Source organism: Chamaea fasciata, unplaced genomic scaffold (genome assembly GCF_029207755.1).
Source record: "Chamaea fasciata isolate MVZ Bird 193981 ecotype frontalis unplaced genomic scaffold, bChaFas1.0.hap1 SCAF_1, whole genome shotgun sequence".
Taxonomy (NCBI): Eukaryota; Metazoa; Chordata; class Aves; order Passeriformes; family Sylviidae; genus Chamaea; species Chamaea fasciata.
Window position 1 is genome coordinate 149,508,625 of NW_027094086.1, and position 23,334 is coordinate 149,531,958.

A 23,334-nucleotide genomic window follows, 5' to 3' on the forward strand; every position below is an offset into this window, starting at 1 on the left:
GTGCAATTTAGACTGGGACTCAGTCCCTGTGGGGATCAGTAAAAATTAATTCGGGAAAGAACACTGGAAACTGGGGAGTTGAACTGCAAGTTGTTCCTTGCTCTTCCCTCCTTACTCCAGGCAGTCAGAAGATATTCCTGATTCGGAGACTGTATTTAAATGCATTAAATGACCTTGTTGGTGGCCCCAACTCCTCCCAGAAGTCACTGGCCCTGTGGTTGATGTTCTCTGGGGTCATGATACAGGTTAGCACGTCGTCAGAGTGTAATGAATCAGGTGGAAATGTATCAATCTCTGCGGGTCCAGCCTTTGCAGAGAAGTGGCGAAATTAATTAGCGAGACTGCTCTTCAGAAGTGTTTTGTAAAACGAAAGGCTTAATAAAGAAAAATAACAAAATAACAAACGTTACAGAAAACAAATGAAAAGCCACGCACAGGTGTCCCAGAAACCTCTGACACCTTGCTAAGACACTCCAAAAAGCCTCTCACATCTTCAGCGCTCCTTCCTAAATACTGAATGTTTTAGGAGGGACGATTTGGCTTGCTGCCAAAAAGGAGAAAAACAGGATTTGAAGAACAATGAAAAGGTTCAATAGGTGCTTATCTCTTGGCCCAATCACTGCCAGGAGGGTATGGAAAAATCTAGGTAAATCTAGGTAAACTTCCTAAAATGTCTAGAGGTAAACTGAAACTCTTTCCCTATTCGGAAACCCCTGCTGGGGGTGCGGGGGATGCATTCCTACAGGGTCAGACCACGGATTACTCCACTAACATGATGGATTGAAGAGCTCCTAACCTGTTATTCACAGTAGAACACCTTCATCTGGGTGGGCTCCTCTCCTCTGCTTGTCTGCCCACTCCCAAGGGCTGGATGAGGAGGCATTTCCTCACAAATGCACCCCCTCCTGTCCTTTGGGGGCTGCAAGGTGAAGGAACAGAAAAAGCCTGGATCTGCACAGCAAGAAACTGCTCATCCATGGGCTGTGGGAGGAGTGCTTGGTGCTGCATCCTGCAGTTGCACAGTTCATGCGGCAATTTCACTTCTAGCTGTGCCTGACAGCAGATTTTAGGCAGGAAATATCCCCCTGAAACACAGCAAGGTCAGACAGGCACAAGCAAGGGGTGTGTGTCACCCCGAGCGAAGGGGCAGTCAGAAGGAAAAGGATTTCCGTGAGAGGAGAAAAGGACAGACAATTTCTGACATGGAGAGAAAAGATTTTTCCCCTGGAGGCATCTTGGCTTTGTAAATGAAAGGGTTTATTGGTTCCTCATGATTTCTTAAGAACCAGTGCTTTCCATGCTGAATAACCAGACACCTCCTCCTGAAAGGGCAGGAGTTTCTCATGAGGGCCTGATGCACAGGAGTCCTGCTGTGGGTTTGAGCAGAGATGTCCTCATGTCTTCATGTCTTCACGACCCAGACAATTGATCAAGGCACAAGAAGCACAAATACTGTTCTCTATCCTTCCATTTGGAGGGAATGATGAAGGAAGGAAGAGGCAGGGCCAGCAGATCGTCAATACCTGGCTCCAAGCACAGTGTCACCAGGAGAATTTTGTGATTTTTTCGCCATGGGTTGGTCTACATGACACCAAACCCGTTTCAAAGGTTGGTGATGTGAGGTTTGGGGTAGAGGAGTGTAGCAAGTGACAGCACACTCTCATGGGAGACTGAGTTATGAAGTGCCTGGTTTTATATTTGCAAGAATTTGGGGACAAAAGTATTGGAGCTTGTACAGAGAAAGCTGGGGAAAGAAAGCTGGGGAAGAATCTGGAGCACAGGTTTCATGAGGAGCAGCTGAGGACTGGGGGTGTTTAGTCTGCAGAAAAGGAGGCTCAGGGGGGACCTCCCCACTCTCTAGAACTCCCTGACAGGAGGATGCAGCCACGTGGGGGTCGGGCTCTGCTCCCAGGCAACAAGGGACAGGACCAGAGGAAACGGCCTCAAGGTGCACCAGGGAAGGTTTAGATTGGGTTTTAGGAAAAATTTCTTTGCTGAAAGGGTGATCAGGCACTGGAACAGCCTGCCCAGGGTGATCATGGAGTCACCACCCCTGGAAGTGTTAAAAAACATTTAGATGTGGCACTTGGGGACAGGGTTTAGTGGTGGACCTGGCAGTGCTGGATTAATGGTTGGAGTCAATGGTTAGAGGTCTAACCCCAACCTCAGTGTATCTCCATGGGTCTATAGGAAGATGTGTGTCTTGCAGTGAATCCAGAGTCCCAGAGCCTGTCTGTGGCTGTGCTGGCCAAACCAGATGAGATTATCTGGGATCTGTGATGAGCCTCCCTCTCACCACACACGCAGAGCACTTGGCTCAGCCCTGCGGCAGGTTGGACATGAAGAAGCAATTAAGGTGAAAGCCGACATGCTTTTCCTTGGCCTTTTTAATTAGTAAATCAAGAGCCAGGTGTACTATGAGAAATTGCACACAACAACCCCTTTATTTGATCTGAGAACAGACCATGTTGTTTCCTGACTTGGTTTTCTACCACCAGCATCCTGAACTGCCTCTTGTGCAGGGTGTCAGAGCTGGGCTTCCATGAAGGAAAACAGCAGCAAGGAGAAAAAAAAAAGCCAAATTCTCCAGCAGCTGACTGCAGCCTGGGTCAGAGGTGGGCAGAAAGAGCTTCCAACTGTTGGCAGAGAGAGGATGTCCCACTAATTATTTCCACCAAATGACCTTAATTGTGTGATTCGGCAGAGAAAGCAGAGAAGTAGAAACCCCATTCTTTTGACTTGCAAAATTGTGAGATCTGGAAAGGCAGAAAGAAAATCCCATCAACTCTTTCTGTAAAGGTGGCCTCACTGATTTCAGAAATGGACATCTATAAATAGCCCTGGTAAAACTCGAAGTAGCTTTCTGTTGATTTACTGGGTTTTTTCTCACTCTATCCATACAGTAGTATTTTTCCTCTGGGATGCACAGAGCCACTATTTTCTGATTCAAAGCATGAGACAAACAATTAGCATTAACAATCATAATAATGTGCCAGAGTGGTTGAAAGCTCGCTGAATTAGTTGAATCATCTGCATAAAAATAATTGTAAATGAACACTTTATTAAGGAAGCTTGGAAACCTTCTATTAATTCATGTAGTATTCCATTAATAATGATGTTCAATTAAGACTGCTGTCTCAAAGTCTCTCTGGAAACAGTTAATAGGAGAAATAGGAGCACACTTTGCTGGAGCCCTTCCCATTCCATGCAACACACCAGAAGGAGAATCACGGACAATACCTAAAAACCATTTCCCCTCTTCAGTCTTTTCTAGGGCAGGCAGAGCACATGTATAACCCATAAATGGCACGGAGTGGGAGGAGTACCTCACAGCAAGTTATTTCCCAGGCTCTGTGCCTGTCAGGGCCTATTTGCTTTCACCCACATGGAAGGCTCCCCTGAGGTCCCCATGGTTTCCCCTGTGTGCTCAATCAGTGCACGTATTCTGGAACCCCTAATGCTTCCAGATGGGAACAGCAGCTGGAGAGGCTGGCAGGGAAAATCAGCTTCTTGGTGGCAGTTGCCTGGGGGAATGTAAATATTCCCACAGGAAAAGCAAGGGAAGAATGGGAGCCTGGAAGGAAGTGACAGCTTTATCACGAGGACAGAAGTGAAATGCTCAGGTGAAGAGAAGCAGCAGCTTCCATGAGTATTTAGGATGTGCAGAGACCCTAAAAATAAACCAACTGTGGGACCGTCTGTGCATTTGTCTTTTCCAAAGCTTCACTCTCCTGCCTTCAAACCAGTTTTTAATGGCAGGACATGGGGCATCCTGCCTGCTTTAGACACAAAGGCTTTTCAGCACTGCTGTTCCAGGGGTGGGAAGGGTGCAGCCAACACAACACACAACAGGCTGGGCAGCCCCAGACTGGCTGTGCTCACTGCTTAAATAAGGGGTAATTGAAACCCTGCGTACTCCAAGAACACAACTCCAACCTTGACTGGGCCGTCAAGTCATCCACTGGAGAAAACTCCCAATTTTCACAAGAATGATAAAAAACCCAGATGACTTCATTTAGTCCAGCATGTGATTGTGGCTGAAGAAAAACATTTAGGACTCTGCTCTCATTTGCTCTGCTAAACGGTGGTCAGATGCCAATAGTTTTTGAACAAAGAGAAATCAGGGGTGTAAAGTATCTTTTTGAGCAGAAAACACCTTGCAACTCAGGTTTTCTGACACAGGTTGTAATTATCAGTCCTCACTGTGGAAAGGTGAATGTTTTCCATGGAAACTGACCACTGCAATGGGATTGCACAAATCAGAGACAGGACTTCAGAAGGCAGACAGTGAGAGCTCATAGTTGTTCTGGCTTACAGCTACTGTTTGGGAAATAAGAGTGCACACCATGTCCTCATTCATAATTCCCTTATGGGATTATACAAAAAAAAAAAAAAAAAATCTGAAACCAAATTCATTTAAATGACCAGCTAGAGAATTCAAAGGTTATGCTTTTTTAAAAAACTTTTAATACAATTACACGATTAGCGAAGTTTATTACATTATCTACACTTGCAGATCCTGTGGTGATAAACCAAGGAGGAAAGTCTGAGCTGCTGATGCTGCAGTTCACACTCTCCTTGGCCTCATTTACACCAAGACATGGTGTGAAATACTTAATTATTTCGGAGCATTTGGCCAGGAATTCAGGAAAGATTGGAAACCTACCAAATAATCATTCCTGTGCTCGGTCTAAATTCCTCATTCTGATGGTGCTCACTGGGCATTAGGAATTGTGTCCAGTGGCTCAGCCTGGGCACATCCCCAGGGAAGCTGGTGTTCCTATAACAAGCAGAGGTAACCCAGAGGCTGCCAGGGGTGTCCATGGCCCATTTAGGGGTGACAGAAGCATCCACCTCTCCCCTCTCTCATATTTTAGCTGACAGAGCAATGTGAAGCAGCAGAATTCACAGAACCGTGGAAATGTTTAGGTTGGAAAAGCCCTCCAAGATCATCAAGTACAACCATTGACCCAGCACCACTAAACTCTGTCCCCAAGAGCCACATCCACGTTTTTTGAGCATTTACAGGGATGGTGAGTCTGCCACTGCCCTGGGCACCCTGTTCCAACGCCTGACCAGCCTTTCAGTGAAGAAATTTTCCCCAATATCCAACCTAAACTTCCCCTGACACAATTTCAGGCTATTTCCTTTCCTCCTGCCCCTGTTCCTTGGAGCAGAGTCCGACCCCCCCCGGCTGTCCCCTCCTGTCAGGGAGTTGTGCAGAGCCACAAGGTCCCCCCCGCGCCTCCTTTTCTCCAGGCTGAGCCCCTTTCCCAGCTCCCTCAGCCGCTCCTCGGGCTCCAGCCCCTTCCCCAGCTCCATTCCCTTCTCTGGACACGCTCCAGCACCTAAATTATGTCTTAGGTTAGGCAGAAGAGAAGGTTCCTGAGTTCTGAACAACTACAGTGGAGTTAGTGAGGGACCTACATGTGCAATTCCATGGGTGAAAACTGAAATTGAACCATTTAGCACTTGAACGGCTGCAGGTGCATCTGCAGTTCACAACTCTAAACATCATCTTGAAAACATATTCTCTGATTTTCTTTCCCAGAGATGACTCAGGATGTGTTTTTGTTTTTTTTTTTAATCAAATTGCACTCCTGAGCATGATTCATATATAAAATCCAAAGACCAAACTTTGCTTTCCTCCTTTCTCTGAAATCTTGGAAAAGTTGCAATGTTTTCTCCACTGTTCCCAAACCCACCCCATCATCATCCGAAGCAGAACACAGACAAGTTTTAGCTTGTCAGTCAACATACATCTAGATTTTGTAAGAGCAGTTCTATAATCAGAATTCAAACAAGTTCATGTCCATCTCCAAAAACTCAGAGCCAAAATCTTGGCGGCAGCAGCAGAAATACACCAGCAGTAACATATTTCTAGCACAGGATAGGAAGTGGCCTCCAAACCTCAGGTGAAGAAAGGAACTGAGCAAAACCATTTCATAAATTCCTGATACTCAAGTATGACTCCAACTTAAATTTTTTCCTCTACCACACTGCTCTGGGACCCCTCAGCTCTATGGGCTGGAAATCATCCTTTCATATCCACTCACAAATCTGTCTGTGGAGCACCTATACCCATTTTTTCTTGCACTGACACTGTCCTTGATCGAGCAGCTCTTCAGTTCCCAGCGTTTATCCAGTGGTGATGTGTTTACAGGCAGCAACAACACTCCTCAGTGGCTTTCATTGTGCCAGGTGACAATACCACGATTTCAGATGCAGCCTGTGAAACCTTTTACATTTTGAGATCAGAGCTCTCTGGGCACACTTTTAATTACTGGTATTATTCCAGGAGCTCATGAGGGCCCTGCTCTCTGGGGTTTTGTTTTGTGTGGGGTAGGCTCCATACAAGGAGTGTAAAGAACAAGTCCCACAGATGTGAGATGAAGAGGGGGTGAGTAAAGGCAGTGGGAAGCAAAGGCAATGGCCTGGGGTTAATCAATAGCAAAAGTGTTTCTGGCCTTCATCTGAGTTCATCAGAGGAGGCTCTTCACAGAGACTCAGGCAGTACAGGCACTTCAGATGTTCTCTATTTAAAGATGGCCCCTTCATTTGGTTTGTTCTTTTTTACAGAGTTCCGTGATTTTCATTCCTGCCTTTCTCTGTGGACTTCACTGTGGACTGTTACAGGGTGGGACAGAGCTGTGCTCAAACCCACAGCCATTGCACCCACCCCAGGAGTTAAGGGGAAGTTTAAAATTGCCACGAGCCTGAATCATTAATGAAGGCTCTGCTATGGAAGTGACAGATGGAACAGACTGAACTAGGCTGGGTGGGAAGGCAGGAGATGAGGGGGGGGACATGGAGCACTGACATGAACTCTGTTAGGTGATGTCCTGACCTGGAACTTTGCTTTCTTCTTGCTGCACAAGAAGAAAGGATTGTGCCTTAGATGTGGAGCCTGCTCTGCCCTAATCACATCAGAAACCTCATCCTTTTAAATGCAAACCAGAACTAATCTGTGCAGATCTGCCCACCTGAGATATCCTCAGTCTGCAGGTTCTGAGAGGTGTCACATCACTTTGCTCTATGAAACCTGCTCTGTATTGATGCTCTGCCTTTCTCCTGACAGGTTTCTACAAATCATTTAATCAAACACTTCCATTCTTACAAACTGCAGAGGCCTGCAGCAGAAATCCTGCCAATCCTGCACCAGACTGAAGAGCAACAGGGTAGTTCAAAGGAGCTTGGAACAGGAGAGGATAAAGGAAAGTAGAGGAGATGGTTTGGGGGCAAAGGAGAGAAAAAGAAGTGACTATATTGTTTTAGGAAAAAAAAATGTTCCAGTCTTTTGGGGAGAAATAATATTTGGGATTTAGGAAATCTGTATGTAATCATAAGAAAGAACAGGGACGCTACCCCAGGCCTATGAGAAAAAAAAAAAAACAACCTATCAGATGCTTTACTGGGGAAAAAGAAAGAGCTAAATTTAAGGGCCACAGGAAAGCAGAATTTCCCTCAAAACCTCAATTTGCTTTCACTGCCACCAGAGTAGTAACAAAAGATGTTATGACAATGTTTGTGGGTTTGGTTGTTTTTAGAGCTGCCTTTATCCAGCAAGGACATGCCATTTTTAATCTCCAGCCTATCTTCTTGTCAGCACCGTCCTTTATTGGATTCAAAACTCAGCAGGGACATGGATGCTTCCCAGAACAAATACCTTTCTTCCCCTATTTCTTGTCTGATAACCACTGCACAAATAAAACTTCTTCTGATGGAATCCACCCAGGTCACTGCTGGCCACTGCCAGCACATTGTTTAATAACAAGTCAGGAGTTTTACAAAGGACTCCTATTCTACCTCAGAGGATGCTCTAAAAGCACAGCGACGAGGGAAAATCCAGGACAAAGCAATTTGGGTTTCTGCATTATCAGCAACAGCAAAGGAAAAATGTGATTCAAAAGAAGTATTTTAATCCTTTGGATTTTTTTTTCTTTTTTTTTTTCTTTTTTTCTTTTACTTCAGCTTGATTGGTATTGCTGATAGCAGGATTCCTCCTTTGGAAAGTTTCTGCTTCAGCAGTGTGAGATTGTGATTCAGTGGGATGATGAGGCTGAGTCAGTGGGAGCTGCCTGTGTGCACCTGAGGGAGGGAGCAAACCTTGACTATTAATGAGAACAGACAGACTGTGAGAATCCCAGCAGTGCAGATCCATTCAACAACACCAAGTGAAATGCCCTGAGCAAATCTCTCCAGGGCCTTGGACTGGAGATCAATCCATCTCTACAGCACACTTTGTGTACAAATTCTTTGTTTTTCCTTCTTGGTGTATTCTTTTTAGTTGGTGAGTTTGTTTGGTTTTGCATGGTACAGACAGCATGGCTCTCACAATTTTAGGACCACCTACATTTAGACCTTGAGAAAATGACTTGGACCTTCAGGAGCTGCCTCAGTGACTCACTGACATTCAGCCAGTGTGCCAGCAATAATCAAGCGCTCTCCTTCACTTTTTAGCATTTAGGTGCTAAATGAAATGTTTACTGGCTTGTTTGCCATTGCTCAGGTTCAGACGGGACAGAACTGGAGAAAACAAAGTTAAAATGGGTCTTGATAGCAAAAGGGAGCCCTGGCTGAGCTCTCATCCTTTCCCAGTTGTGCTGGGGTCTCAAGGACACAAATGGCAGATGATTTCATCACCTGCTGCTACATCTGAGATTCCTGACCCTTAAAACATGTGATTCCTCAGTGTTCAGGGCAGTAGGATTTTTCTGCTAAATGGAGGGTGGAGGATGTGAATGAAGGATGAAGCTGCTTGAGGAATTGAGGAAGAATGAAGCTGGGTGCAAGGTGACAGGATAAATTTGGAAAAATAGGGTCGCAATCCAGTTCCTTCCCCCTTCCTACTTCAGCACAACTGAGGACTAAGTTGGAGGACTAAGTCCCACTGGGCTGGGGCAGCACCAGTGATGGTGAAGCTCATTTCCAAAAGCAGAACACCCTCCTGATCAGCTGAACACCACAGCAGCACCTTTTGCCATGCCAGCTAAATGTTTCACCTGCTCCTAAATCCCCCAGAGTGAGAGATCCCAAAGCCTTGCCAGCAGCAGAGCAGGTGTGCTCCAGCCTCCCCCTTGAGACAGGGCTCCCTTTGGGATCCACCTGCACTGACAGAGCAAAGGAAAATCGAGCAGGTCATGAGGGAGAAGCATAAAAATTGGGAGCAGATGTAAAACTTGAATCTTCCTGGAAGTCTCCTCTATTTTCACCCTCAGCAAGGACTCATGGAGTGGGGTAGATGGATGGAGTGGGGCAGGAATAAAGAACTGACAGATTTCTAATTTATGTCAAGATTAGGAGCTATAAGATTGTATTTTTTTGGCCAGGAATTACCTAAATTTTCTCACCCAATTCCAGCATACCTTCTTCCATCCAAAACAAAACAGTAAAAAAAAAAAAAAAAAGCCCCGAATAATAGAAATTGATTATCAAAACTGATATGTTCTTGGGGCACTTTATAGAGGTAAATGTGATGAAGATGTCCATAACCCAAAATTCGGGTAGCAACAACCTGCAATGAAACATAAATTTGGGTTGCCTTCACTGGAACATCTCCAGAGCTTTGGACAGACCTTGAGGAATCTCACACTGGTTAACTCTGGCTGCACATTGGATACATTCTGATTGACACCACGTGAGTTTGAAAAGATGGGCTACCTCAATTCACAGCGAAGTACTTAATTGCCACTACTCAGTTGTTGCTTTTAATGTTGAAGCTGACTGCAAAATTTAAACCTTTAAGTTTAAATAACAGAAGAACAATTCAGAAGAATTCAGTTGGGCCACCTCTGCGTTTGAAGCTGGATACACTTATACCATCCTACCTAAATTGTTTTTTATTTACTCAAGCATTTATAAAAGACTGAGCATAAAAGCAGGGGATATAGTTACTTCAATGAATAATTTGCATTCTTTATTCAGTGCAAATTAATTCAGGTCTCCAAGCACTGTGGGAATTAGTTTTATATGCACTATAGAGGGTTTGAAATGGAAGTTTAAATTGATGCATCATGGAAGTTCTCATTTAATGTTTTAAGGTGTCGGGTTTTTTGTTTAGCATAGATTATTCTGTTTAGAGATGCTGGAGTGCGAGGAGATTCTTATTATTATTAGAAAAAGCCTTGTTAGGAATGCTCAGAAGATTTAGCTAAGACTTTAGGGATGCTCTGCTCCAGGAAAACAGTAATTCTGTCACTGTCAATCATCCTGTTGTAATCCTAGGCAGGGGGAGGATGTCCTCCACCCACAGTTTATCCTCTGCTATTAGGACAAGGTTTTTCTTACGGATTATCACTGCACAGCAGTCAGTGGAGCTGGTTTAAGTTCAGGTTGAACTTTCCTGGACAACACAGCACGAATTATACAGAAATGCCTGTCATGGAATCCCAGAAATAATACATTATTAACCCACCAGGCCACTCCTATGAAAATATATTCCTGTGATTCAGGTTGTGGACATACATATGAATACTGATCCACATCCACTTGTTTTTCACTAATTTGCCTTTCCTCCTGTCCTTTCCCCACCCTGCAGCCTTAACTCTGCTTTCACTGACATCTTTTGCCAAATCTCTTCTGCATCCTGGACCAGTTCAGGGAGGGGTTTCTATGCAGTCTCCTTGATTTGCATTCATCATTTCACGAGCACTGCTGGGGATTAAACTTCACTAATGATATTCCCTTTTTATTTAAGAAAACTTCTAAGCCCTTGAATGAAAGGAAACCCAAAATTAACCCAAAGCAAAATGGAAAGATTTCGTTCTGTCTCCTTTGGTTTAGATCTGGGTTTTAGCTGTCAGGGAATGCAAGATATTACCATGTTCTGCCTTGTGAGGAAACAAAACTTGCCCCCAAAACCTGCAACTTGACACACTCAGATCCCGGTCTCCCTTAACGAAGAACACTGCTCACTGATTTTTTTATTTTTTTTTTTTTTTCTGCATCAATAAATCATGTTCAGTTCTTTCCCTGAATCCAAAGAGGCTTTAGCTCCTACGCTCAGGAGGAGCTCATACAGCACATTAGTCAGCAAAACCACGGAACATAAAAGCCACAACAACCACTTTCAGGACCATCCACGACCTGGACAGAGTCATGAGAGGGCTGGAGCAACCCAGAAAACGTCACCCAACCGAGTTAGAAACATGCAAACACATTACTCACCTCAAGCACAAGAAAAGCATAAAGGCAACTATGAGGGCCCCTACTGAAATACAGTGCCCCAGGTAGTTTATGATGAGAGCAATCTTGTAATGGAGCGCATACTTCCTCTGGAGGTAAAGAGACAACAGGGTTAAATCAGCATCTCTCTCCAAGCACTGGCATTCAGGAACAGTTCATCACTTCAGAAAACAGTAGTTAATTTTCTCAACTTTACAACGACATAACAGTCCCAGGGCTGATGCCTCTGTGTAAGGCAAACGCATTGCCCAGGCACACAAGTACAGGCTTGGTGCCATTTCAGTTTGGGATTTGTCCAAAGTTTCTTACAAATATCTGCAAAAAAAAGTGGTTTTGTCCCAATTTTTCCCTTTTTTTTCCTGTTTCTTTCTCCATTTCCTCAGGTTTTCTTATTTTAAACCTTTGTCATTTTAGGCAACAAACCTACCAAAGACACATCTTCTCAGAGTTTCAAAAGTTATAAAACATTATTTTCTTAGGAAACAGCATGGTCTTAATGAGCCAGGTTATGCCATTTTCCTACTCAAATGGCTTGGTTTTCACACAAAAATGTCAGTAACAATAAATAACAAGCCCTTCCCAAACAGGCAGATTTTCCTCTGAGGGACATTCCTTGCAGGCAATGATCTTGATCTTTATCCTTCAAACTCAGGGCAGAACCAATGCAGACTAAAAGAGCTGGAACCCAGTGGTGTCCCTTCAGTTCTGGGAGAGCCTGACAAACCAGGGACCCTGTTGTTTTTTACAGCAACCCAAATACATGGTTGTATTTCCTCTATCAGTGTCTGTTTCCTAGGAAGTGAAGGAGATTGTTGGTAGGTGCTTGATCCTGTAAACAAAAAAGTAAGTAGAGAAGTGCTCCCATTTAAATCAGTGAGTTTAGGGATTTAGTGGCCAAAACTTGACCTTGCAGAAACATATTTATTGGTGGGCTGCTTTGGAGAAAGGAGAAGAATCTCCTCTCTTTGCCTGGCTAGGAAGAAGTAGAAAGACACTATTCAGATAAATACTGAAGCTGGCTAAAAAGAGAGTTGCTACTGGGAGACTAAACGCCCCTCAAAAATATATTTATTTGTTTTGTCATTTATTTCTTTTCAAGTTAAGTGGCTCTTTCCCCACGTTGGGATGTTTCCCTCCTTCAGAAGAACAAGGCTCTTAAAAACCAACCACTTGCATTTCCTCCCTGGTGACAAAAATATGAAAGTAAAATCCTACAAATGGCATCATTAAAAAAAAAAAAAATAGTTGAATTTCTTCTTCTTCTTCTTTTTCTTTCTTTCTTTTTTTTTTTTTTTAATTTTTTACCCCTTACAATTTCCCTTAACATTTTACTGCAGTGAAAGGAGTTTGTCAGTGAATGAATGTTTGGCTGAAACTACAACCAGCAGCTGTAGTTAATCTGTTCCATTGTTCTGTGAAGATGAGCATCTTCCAGCACTTTGCCAGAGAGCCAGGGAGCTCTCTTGGAATCATTTTTATGATGAAACCTGCCTATATCTTCAGCTCACAGTGTAATGTGCTGTTTCTGGACAGAACTCAACCACACAGAATATTTTTAAGTCTATTGTAAAATCCCCTGAAATAAACTTCTCCATCCACGGGCCCATTTTCTGAATTGCCTGGAGGTGAAAAGAAAAAAAAGCAACAAAAGGAAGCTGAGGAATGCAAATTCCACACTGTGTTTTATTTATCCTTCAGTCGAGGGGACACCTGAAGGGAAAGAAAACTCACTTGACCTGAGATGCCCACCTGTGCAATGCTGTTTTATTCAACAACTCCCTGGCAAACTGCAGGGCTCATTGACTCTCCTGCTTAATTCCCAGAGCCAGAGGATCACAGAACATCTCAAGGGATCCAAAAGGATCATGGAATCCAACTCACTGCTTCTCGCAGCACTATCAAGACCCAGACCCATCTGACTAAGAACATTTTTCAGAATTGCTCAATTAGTGCTAGGAATCTCCTGGAAGATGGCAAACCTCGTGATTTTCCAGCACGAGGTTCCTGCTCTTTAAGTCTCACCCCCCTTTGGCTCCTGATCACTATTTTAACTTCACTCAAGTTTTAAGAAGGTGTGGTTCAAAACATGAGAAGATTAACTGGAAAAATAACATTATTAAGCTCCTATCTGATGAACTGCTGCTAAAGGACAAACAGGCACGACTTTCGTATTTTCTGCTTCTGACGCCAAACAAGGTTTCCTGAAGGCAAATTCAAATATGATAGAAACAAGAACTGCCTTGGTGCTTTATGGAAAACCAAGCTGACAGGGTGGCAAGATCACTTTCCACCAGCCTACATGCAATCTGCATTTCTGCTGGAATGGGAGGCAACACCTTCAGGGCTGAAAAGCACGTGCCCAGAAAATCACGTGTTTGTTCCCCCAAAGCTCAGCTCATGTAAAATACTTGCACAGCTTTTTTCTGGCTCGCCCTCTTGGACACTGATACATCTAAAATGTCAACAACCTTCTCATGTTTCCCAATATCCTCCTGCTTACAGGAAGATGCTTCACTTCACTAAAACAAAGATTTAAATTCTATTCAGGCTTAGGAGGGGGGTTGCTAGATTAGAAATGAGCTAGAGAAGGAGATCGTAGAATCCTGGAGTGGTTTGGGTCAGAAGGGACCTTAATGATGATTCCTGCCATGGTCAGGAGTGCCAGCTACTAGACCAGGTTGCTCAGAGCCCCTGACCTGGTCCAACCTGACCTGGAACACTTCCAGGGATGGGATATCCAGGCATGGGGAATCCAGGCATGGGGACTCCAGAGATGGGAGATCCAGAGATGTTTTCACCCCCTGCCAGCAGGTCACACCTCTGCAATCCCATTCCATGATATCAGGCATGACAATCACCTTACACCAGGCAGGGCAGAGGCTCTCCCACCAGCTCCTAGCAGGTAAAGTGAGGAATGACAGCACAATGTCTTTACCTTCACTCACTTTGCACATCCAAGGCATGGTGGGCTCCCCACAGGCAGGCTTCAGGCTAATGACAAGAGTCATTCTGTCTAAGGCACTTCTCCCCTTGCTGCAGCTAGAATGCGACTGCTTAACCTGTCCTAAACAATTCAGAGAGTGATTTGAGCCAATAACCACCTAATAGCAGCACTCTTAGACCATGTGACAAGGATCTTACTTCCTCTAACAGAACTTACTGACAGGTCCTGCCAGTGTTTACAGCTCCCGTCTCCCTGGGAGGCTCCACACGCCACTGCCAGTCAGCCACTTCCGATTTCCTCCTGGTGCCAGGATGATCTCAGCACCAGCACAGCATAAGGACACCTCTCCACAGAGTTTCAGAAGCAACTGGGAAGTATCTGTGTCATCCCAGATGACTCTGAGCTCACTGCTTTCCCAGTTCTGAGCCAGCTGGGAGCTGCTGTGGCTGATGAGACTGTGCTCTACGCAGGATACATTAGTCTGAGCCCAGCGTGGTGCTAACTCAGCTACTCAGCTTGAAGCCACCTCAAAACATCAGCAGAAGCAAATTCACGTACAGCTGCCACAGACCACAACACCAAAGTTCCTGATTTATAGCTCTTTTTGGAGGCTAAGATGTATCTTTTGCTGCCTGAGACGCTCACTGTTCTAAGAAGAGCAGAGATTTGTGTTGGGTGCAGTGAAGGCCCTTTCAACACAGGAGCTTGTAGGCTGAGGAGAATCTTTCCATTTGTCACACTTCGTGCCACCAAACAGCCAGCTGGATCAAAATTATTTCTGTATCTTGCTCCTGCGCTCCTGTGCCTGGAGGAGGAGCCAACTGTTTGTTCAGAGGGTGAGATTCAGTCTGACATGAGGACACCAACACCTGGGCACCCACCCAAGGCAAGGCTTAGAAGTAGTTGTGCACACACAGGCACCTTGTCTGAGGTGCACTGGGGACACTAATTGTGACTCCAGCTGGCCCTGGTGACTGACCTCCATGGCTGCTGCTGAATTAGAAATTTTAAGGTTGGAAAAGACCTCTAAGATCATTGACTCCAACCATCTCCTCAGCATCGCCCTGTTCACTACTAAACCCTGTCCCCAGATGCCACATCCTCAAGTTTTTTGAACACTTTCCGGGATGGTGACTCCACCACTGTCCTGGGCAGCCTGTTCCAGGGTCTGAAAACCCTTTCACTGAAGAAATTTTCGCAAATATCCACTCTAAACTTCCCCTGGACCAGCCTGAGGCTGCTCCCTCTCCTCCTGTCCCTGTTCCCTGGGAGCAGAGCCCGACTCCCCAGCTGTCCCCTCCTGTTGTGCAGAGCCACAGGGTCCCCCCTGAGCCTCCTTTTCTCCAGCCTGAGCCCCTTTCCCGGCTCCCTCAGCCACTCCTGGTGCTCTGGAGCCTTCCCCAGCTCTGTTCCCTTCTCTGGACATGAAGGACAGGTATTCCGAAGGACAGTCACCTGCCAGATGCATGGAGACACTGGGACATTTTAAACTACACCACACAACTACACTGGAGGAACTAGATCTCAGTCAGAGCAGCAAATTAGACTCAGGACAGAGTTTTATCAGCTACTGCTACAGGTCTCAACCACAAGCAGAGCAATGATGCATTAATATAACCCAGGGCATGTGTGTTACTGAGCTGATGCCCCCTAAGACTGAGCTACAGCTGAAACAACCCTGGAATTTCTATTGCTACTTTACCAAAACTCTGCCATAAAGCATGGGATTGATGTTGCAAAGTCCTGCTCCTATCCCCTGTTAGCAATCACTGAATTAAAACCATGTGATTCTTTAGCACTCTGCCTCTGAGTGGTCAAGCTTAAAACAAGTGTTGGTTTTTTTGAATTAAAAATAAACACAAATCACAGGGCATTAACCCCTTACTGATATTTAGCATTTGCTAAACTCAATAAATAACAATAGATTCACTTGTGTGTCTGAATCTCACCTTTAATCAAAATGGAGCAAATCTGTGGGGATTGTTCCTTTTTTCCTTTTTTTTTTCTTTTTGTGAGATCACAAAGTATTCATCCGTAACACTGAGCATTATGAGAGATTTCAAAAATATTCACAAATATTAATATTTGCAAAGCTTGTCACAAATCTTTAAAGATCTAATAAATGAGTTTTTAAGCCTCTGTAAGCAAGGGTGGGGGAACATCTGCACTTTCATCCGTTTAAGAAACATGCTATTTAAGGAGTTTCAAGCTATCACCATAGCTGCAAAGTTTTTAAAAGCAAAAACACAGCAAAGGGAATAATCCTGTTCTGTAGTCACGACGCTTCTCCAGCCTCTTCAAATAAAACCCCTCTGTATTTGCTCATGCACAGCCAGCCATTGTTGGGAGCCATGCAAACACATGAGTGTTATTAAAATGCAGCAGCGTTTTCCTGAGTGGGTGCAGCTCACTGCTCCCAGCTCAGGTTTCCTGCACCACCTAAACCCCATCACAGACACTGAGTCTTTGCCCAGCTCTGCTCCTCATTCTCCAAATCAGCACTGGCTGCTCCACATCCCCTCTCCTGCCCACTTTTAGGACATGTTCAGTCTGTCCCTCCCAGTCCCCCAGCTGGTGTTGGCCCCAGCACTCCTACAGCAATGCACTGAGATGGTTTAGGGACGTGATTCATCCAAAAACACGACCCAGCTGCAAGTTAGCTTTTCATTTTCAATGGGGATGAATTGTATGGAGGGGCTGCACTGGGGTGGTCCCAGCTTAGGTTGGCCTAAATTGCCATGGGGGCCTCTTCACCATGCCAGAACACCTTGAATGTCCCTCTGGGTGGCAGCCAGGTACTGGTACAACTTTTCTTAATTCCTGGGAGCCTCTAAGAAGAGGATGGAGGATTAAATTAGCCAGGGGGTAAGAACAGGCCTTCCTCAGCCGCTGGTGTGTTGTGATTTGTTTTCTGATTCACTGGTGACAACCCACACTGACCAAGCACGTGGATCTCACAGGATGGATCTGCACCACAGCCAAAGTACATCCTGGCTCTTTTGGGGGCAGCACCACTCCAGAGAGTCCCTGAGGATTAAATGTGGGCTCTCATCTTCCTCCTCTCTGTCCCTGGCATGGCACAACTACAAGGACAGGATGAGATGAACGAATCCCAAAACAAACCAGTCTGAGCTGCTGGGCTCCACCCTGGCTCCTAGAGGGAAAAGCCACTCCTGGCAGAGACAGCACAAAGCCTTTGTGGGGTTGTGTCCCACCACAGCACTCAACACAGGAGGAAGAGGAAGAGTATGAAGGGCTTGAAGGCTTAAACAGTGTGAGGGTGAACGTCTAAAATGTCTATGATGTTCCTGAGACATCTGGAAAGGAAAGGGCTTTGCATAATTCCTCACAGCCCTTCCGAAGGAACTGCACCCCATATGCTAATTTAAATCTGATAAGTCCTGTTCAATCTCCTAAAGACATCTGGGTCCTGAGTCTACTTTTTATGTATTTTTTCTGTTGCTGCCCCTTTACATATTTGCTTAAGGAGAAATGACACTGAGATCTGTAAAGGTCAGTTGTTGATGAGACCTCAGAATGGGCAGATATAGGTTGGAATCAGCTGGCTGAACTTATTTTTTAGTGCCAAAGAGGCTTTAGGTCTTATTGTTATTATTACTAACATTTACTGTAGCAGCTGTAGGCTCTGAACAGAGCTAGGAAAAATCTGCATAAACACACATCATCAGGGACAGAGCGAGATAAAGCATCCTTTTTAAAAAAAACACATTGAGTAGGGGATATGGAGAGAGGATAAGTGATTTGCCTCAACTCACAGGGAGGTTTTGTTGTAGAGACAGAAATGGAATCTCTCTCAGAAGTCCCAAATTAGCAGGTTAACCTTAAGTTTAGTTTTGCACTCATTATGCTGAGAAATGTCATTGAGAAGAATGAAGGGAAAAATACAGACCTTGTCATCCAGAATAGGCTCGCACTGAGAGTAGTTTATCTTGGAAGCCCATGTCCCATTGCCCAGGCATTCTCTGTAGGCATTTCCTGGTACAGACCAAAATAAAAGAGAGATGAACACTCTGTGCTGGACTTGAAACAGCCTAGACATTTCACAGGTTCAAGAAAAGATTGACAGAACAGATTATTTACAAGGCAAATCAATTTATCCCACTTCTGTGAGGACTGGAGCCACCCACTGAGAAGAGGAGAAATAAATAACCAACACATCTACAGACAACAAGTATTTAAAGGTATTTATTAATAGTTTTTTCTCCCAGAATGTGAATTCAGAACACAGCAAAGGTATGAGAACATTGCAACTGAAACCATTCCTGGTATTTTCCCAAGGTGCCAGTTCGCAGATCATGACTGAAAATCAAAAATTACTGAAACAGAGATTTAATGCCCATATTCAATGTCACCCTGCAGGGCTCTGGGAACTACATGTGGCAATACTGGGGTGAAGAGGAGAGTTCAATTCCTGGCAAGTACTCTCTTCATCCCAAGGAATTCTGAGGGAAAGCTGCAGTGTTCCTGTACAAACCTTCCTCCAATAATCAGAGGCACATCCAATCCCAAACCCAAGAGGTTCTTGGGTTTTTTTCTGTTCTTATTTTAAAATGTTTCTTAGAAACAAGAGAATTAAAATAAAACAGGAAATCCAGAAAGATCCCCAAAGGACAAATAAAGGCAACTTCCTGATGCACTCTTTATGATGTTGTTGCTGCCCTTTACCCAATTTCTTTTTGGGCCTTTGCCATGGGCAGTTAGTACAGGAAAATCAAATGGTCCTAGATATGCTACTGACCCCAGCCCTTGAAAAAAGGTAAAGAGACTTTTAAAAAGGTGGTTTTGAAAAAGGTAAAGAGACTTTGAAAAGGTGCTTTGTCTTACAGAGAAGGGAAGTCAACAAGTAACAGTCCCTGCAGAGGCTCCACATGACACCACATCCACACAACCACTGAATTTTCACATTGCTCTTGTCTATTTGCACTTTTCCACTGTTTCTTTTTGGAGTGACGAAGCCAAACAAAACAAAACAATCTGAGTGGGGTTTAGGTGGTAGGATCCGATTTACATCCCTAAAACCCCTTGCATTTGTCCCCTCCTTTGGCCAGTGCAGAAGCTCTCTGTGCAGAATTGTTGCTGATTTTGAGCCTCTGCAGCAAACTCCTGACTCTCCACATGAGCTGATGCTTAGTCGGATGTTGAGTCCCACTTCCAGGATACTGCTCACAGGAAACCCTTATTTTATTAATTCAAACCCTCGTTTTACTCATTCTGACTCTTCATTTTCCCTGGTTGTATCCCTCCAGCTCAGCTGTGGAGACCACAAACACAATCCACCCTGTGAAGCACCGGGAATGTACAACCCACATCAGTGTAGCTCTTTGAGCTGTCACAGCACATCTCCCACACGGTGAGGGGACGAACAGGAGGGGGGAAAGTCAAACTCTGAATTTGTCTAGTCCAGCATCTCCTCCACTATCAGTCACTTCTCAGAAACAACAAACAACAGCAGCAAGCAGATCTGGCTTCTGGGAATCTCTCATTCCAAACTCTAGTTGTCATTACTAATTTAAACCCCACAGTAAAGGTGTAAAGATTACTTTCCTTTCTTTCTTTCTTTCTTTCTTTCTTCTTCTTTCTTTCTTTCTTTCTTTCTTTCTTTCTTTCTTTCTTTCTTTCTTTCTTTCTTTCTTTCTTTCTTTCTTTCTTTCTTTCTTTCTTCCTTTCTTTCTTCCTTCCTTCCTTCCTTCCTTCCTTCCTTCCTTCCCTCCCTCCCTCCCTCCCTCCCTCCCTCCCTCCCCCCTTCCCTTCCCTTCCCTTCCCTTCCCTTCCCTTCCCTTCCCTTCCCTTCCCTTCCCTTCCCTTCCCTTCCCTTCCCTTCCCTTCCCTTCCCTTCCCTTCCCTTCCCTTCCCTTCCCTTCCCTTCCCTTCCCTTCCCTTCCCTTCCCTTCCCTTCCCTTCCCTTCCCTTCCCTTCCCTTCCCTTCCCTTCCCTTCCCTTCCCTTCCCTTCCCTTCCCTTCCCTTCCCTTCCCTTCCCTTCCCTTCCCTTCCCTTCCCCTCTTTAATCCTTTCTTACTCTCTTTCTTTCTCTCTCTCTTTCTCTCTCTTTTTCAATGACATAATGCAGCTCTAAGCCAGTGCTTTAAAGGAGAAACATCTCATCTAGTGGGTGAGGTAAGAGCCTCACTGGAGACACCTGGAGGAAGCAACTCTTGTTCATGCACTGTGTGCAGAAAGACAATGGTTTAAGTTCAGTATTTGCTTAATGATTGTCACAAAAAAAAAAAAAAAAGGAAGAATCAAAATAGAGAACTACACTGTAGAAACAAACAATGAACACCCAAGAAGAAAAAAACACTCACATGATCTTTCTAGGGCAACAAGAGCTAATAATAAAAAAACAGCTATTAGCACTATTTTTTTCCTAGCTGAAAAACAATTGTGTAAAATTTCATTTTCCTAGACAAATGATATACTGAAGAAAGTATGTCAGCATACTTTCTCTTCTTACAATTTCCCCTTCCTTCCTGACTTTATTCTCAAGAAGGAATACACACAATAAAGGTTTGGTGCTTGCAACATGTGATCATTCATCCTCTGTGTGCACTTGCACTCACATAACACAACTGGACAAGGAGATTTAATGTTCATGCAAATGAATAAGGAGCAGTAGATGACTCAGGATGGCACAGGCAGCAATCAGGCTTCATGCACAGAGCTCTTGACACATCATCCAATATTCACTCCTGTGCCACAGTCTATGGTCTCTTTTTCCACTTTAAAGATGCTGATTTCCTTCTGTTGTAGATTTGTGCCTCCTGGTTTCTTCTGCTTAATCATCACTCCAGGAGACAGGCAGGGAGGTAAAAGGGAACTGCCTGAACAGAAAGGAATCTCCAGGAGTGCTCAGGGTTTCCAGCTTTCACAGGAGGTATTTCAACCCCTCCAGGCTACAAACGCATTGTCCTACTTCCCCTAAGGGCTGACTCAGGGGTGTGGATCAGAGTTATATTCCACCAGGAAAGCCGAGGACAGCAGGCAGAGCCCAGATACACAACAGCAGCCGCAGCACCATTTGAAGCTCTCATGGACTCCAAGGGGATGTGAAACGGGTCTCCACCCCTGAAAAACTTCATTCCACATCACAAAAGGGTAGGCAAAAGATCTGAGCATGGCTACACTGGCTGGAATACAACTGGGATACCCAATCCTCCCTGACTCCAGCTCTTGGGAAAGTCCAGCTCAGTCTAATATTTTACAGATCTCACAGAACATATCCAGATAAACAATCAAACACCTACAGGAATGTCTCACTTTTATGTTTTTATACACACATGCCGATACACCCACACTATATAGAGCCTGAACTTTATTCTCAGTGGAGTAAAACCATTTAAGAGCAAGTGAGAAATTCAATTCAAAGTTCCTTGAATGCAGAAGAAAATTAGTGTTGCATTTATCAAAAAAACCCAGACTGTGATAATCACATCTCTGTCTGTTTTCAGGGCCAACAGAACTTTTAAGAAACTATGACATATTTGTCGTTTCAATAAAAACAAGCTGATCAAACCAGATTTGAGCCCATACATCAATAATAATTGATAATTATTAAAATATTAAAATAACAAAAAAATGATTTTCATCTGACATGGAAGGACATGAGAGAAACTCACAGACTTTTATTTATTCGTTTTGAAGGACTCCTCACACTCTGGTGTTTGATAAAGTGGGGAGACATCCAAACTCTGTTTCCAGTTTTCCCATAACTCTCTTCAGCATTCCTGCAACTCAGCACCAGTACTACAGATTAATTCTGGGAAAACTTGCATGGCATGAGAGCAGTTTTTCACACTCCAGCTCAAGGACCTCTACCCAAACAGAAATGTGTCTTTTAGTCATCTACGGTCATGTAAAATGAATTCCACCCTGATTTATTACACTTTATTAATAACACTGCCAGAGACTCAGTGCATGTCTAAACAGAAAATGGAGCAGCAACATCCAAAATTTGTCATCCCAACTGTGATTTGTCTGCTCCTTGGAATCCACTGACATATTTTTGCTGTGAGGGTAAGAGAACACTGGAACAGGTTGCCCAGGGAGTTGGAGAGTCTCCCTTTTTGAAGATACTTAAAAACTTTTTAAGACATGCTCCTGGACATCTGGCTGCAGGTGGTCCTGCAGGGGGGTTGGACCAGATCTCAGCCACCCTGTGGTTCTGTGATTAACCGCATAAAATCATCTTCTGGAACAGCTTTGAAACACAGCTCAGGTAAAATGTTCTGCATCAGTTTATGAGGTAAAACCTAGCCCTTAATTTCATTTCTAACTGCAGATGATGTTGCATTTCCAAATTGGGTATGTAAAGCCAAGTGTTTGATGAGTGGTATTTTTGTATTTTTCTTCCTTTATTGACCCTGTTGAAGAACACAAAGCCTTTCAGGTAGTGGTAACTCAATATGTATGGATTGGCCTGGTGGCAGGCTTGTGTTCAGTCAGTAAAAGTCCAATAAAGGCACGACACAAACAGGAGACAGGAGCACTGGGTAAAGGTAAGTGGATGTCGTTCTCAGCAGGAAGTTCATCACTTCCTCCCAGTCATTAGTGAGTGAAAGACAATTCCAGACACTTCATGCAGGCACTGCTGTAATGGATCTTGTCCCTGACAACTGGAACTAAGCTGGTTTTGAAAGAGATTTGACTTGTCTTGCCATGCTTCATGTAGATGACTTTTTGACATGGTTTACATTTCCAGTTATCATGAAAATGGAAATCTGACTTCTCTGGCTATTTATGCCTTTCATCTCCTGAATTCTACAGAGCAGCCATGGAACCTTGAGACAAGTTCATCAGCTACTGGAGTGAAGGGAATAAACAGAAAAATGAATAAATAAATAAGACAGCCTGTTAATCCCTGAGCTGAGGGTATGTGACTGCTTTGACAGCTTGCTGATTCTGTCAGTTGAGCTGAAATGAAGGGTCCATCAATCACAAACCAGAACCCCCTCTGAACACACTCAGGGTCTTGGGAACTGGGGTTAGGAGTGACTGTGGCAGAGGGGCAGAGATGCAATGAACACCTTGCAAGAGCACAGTGGGTCACATCATCCACCTCCCTACCCACAGGACTTGTTCAGTGAAGATTAAAAAGTGGAAGCCCCAAGAATTTTCAGTAATTATTTTGTAAAACTATTACAGACAGTCTTGGTAAGTTCCTCCAGTGTGATTCTTTTTTGTTGGTATC

General features: G+C 44.3%; 1 protein-coding gene across 4 annotated transcripts in view; it reads right to left on the reverse strand.

Annotated features, from left to right (window-relative positions):
- The window catches only part of CRHR2 (corticotropin releasing hormone receptor 2), a 138,918-nt gene that overhangs the window by 46,888 nt on the left and 68,696 nt on the right, over positions 1–23,334 (reverse strand). For 2 of the 4 annotated variants that reach the window (XM_066201645.1, XM_066201654.1), the window contains 2 exons: positions 18,039–18,124; positions 11,167–11,273 (listed from right to left, as the gene is read on the reverse strand). In XM_066201645.1, coding sequence (XP_066057742.1) covers positions 11,167–11,273; positions 18,039–18,124 — 193 coding nt within the window. Of the gene's footprint in view, positions 1–11,166; positions 11,274–16,077; positions 17,346–18,038; positions 18,125–23,334 lie in introns of those variants that run through there. The other 2 variants (XM_066201664.1, XM_066201673.1) reach the window with 2 other exon arrangements.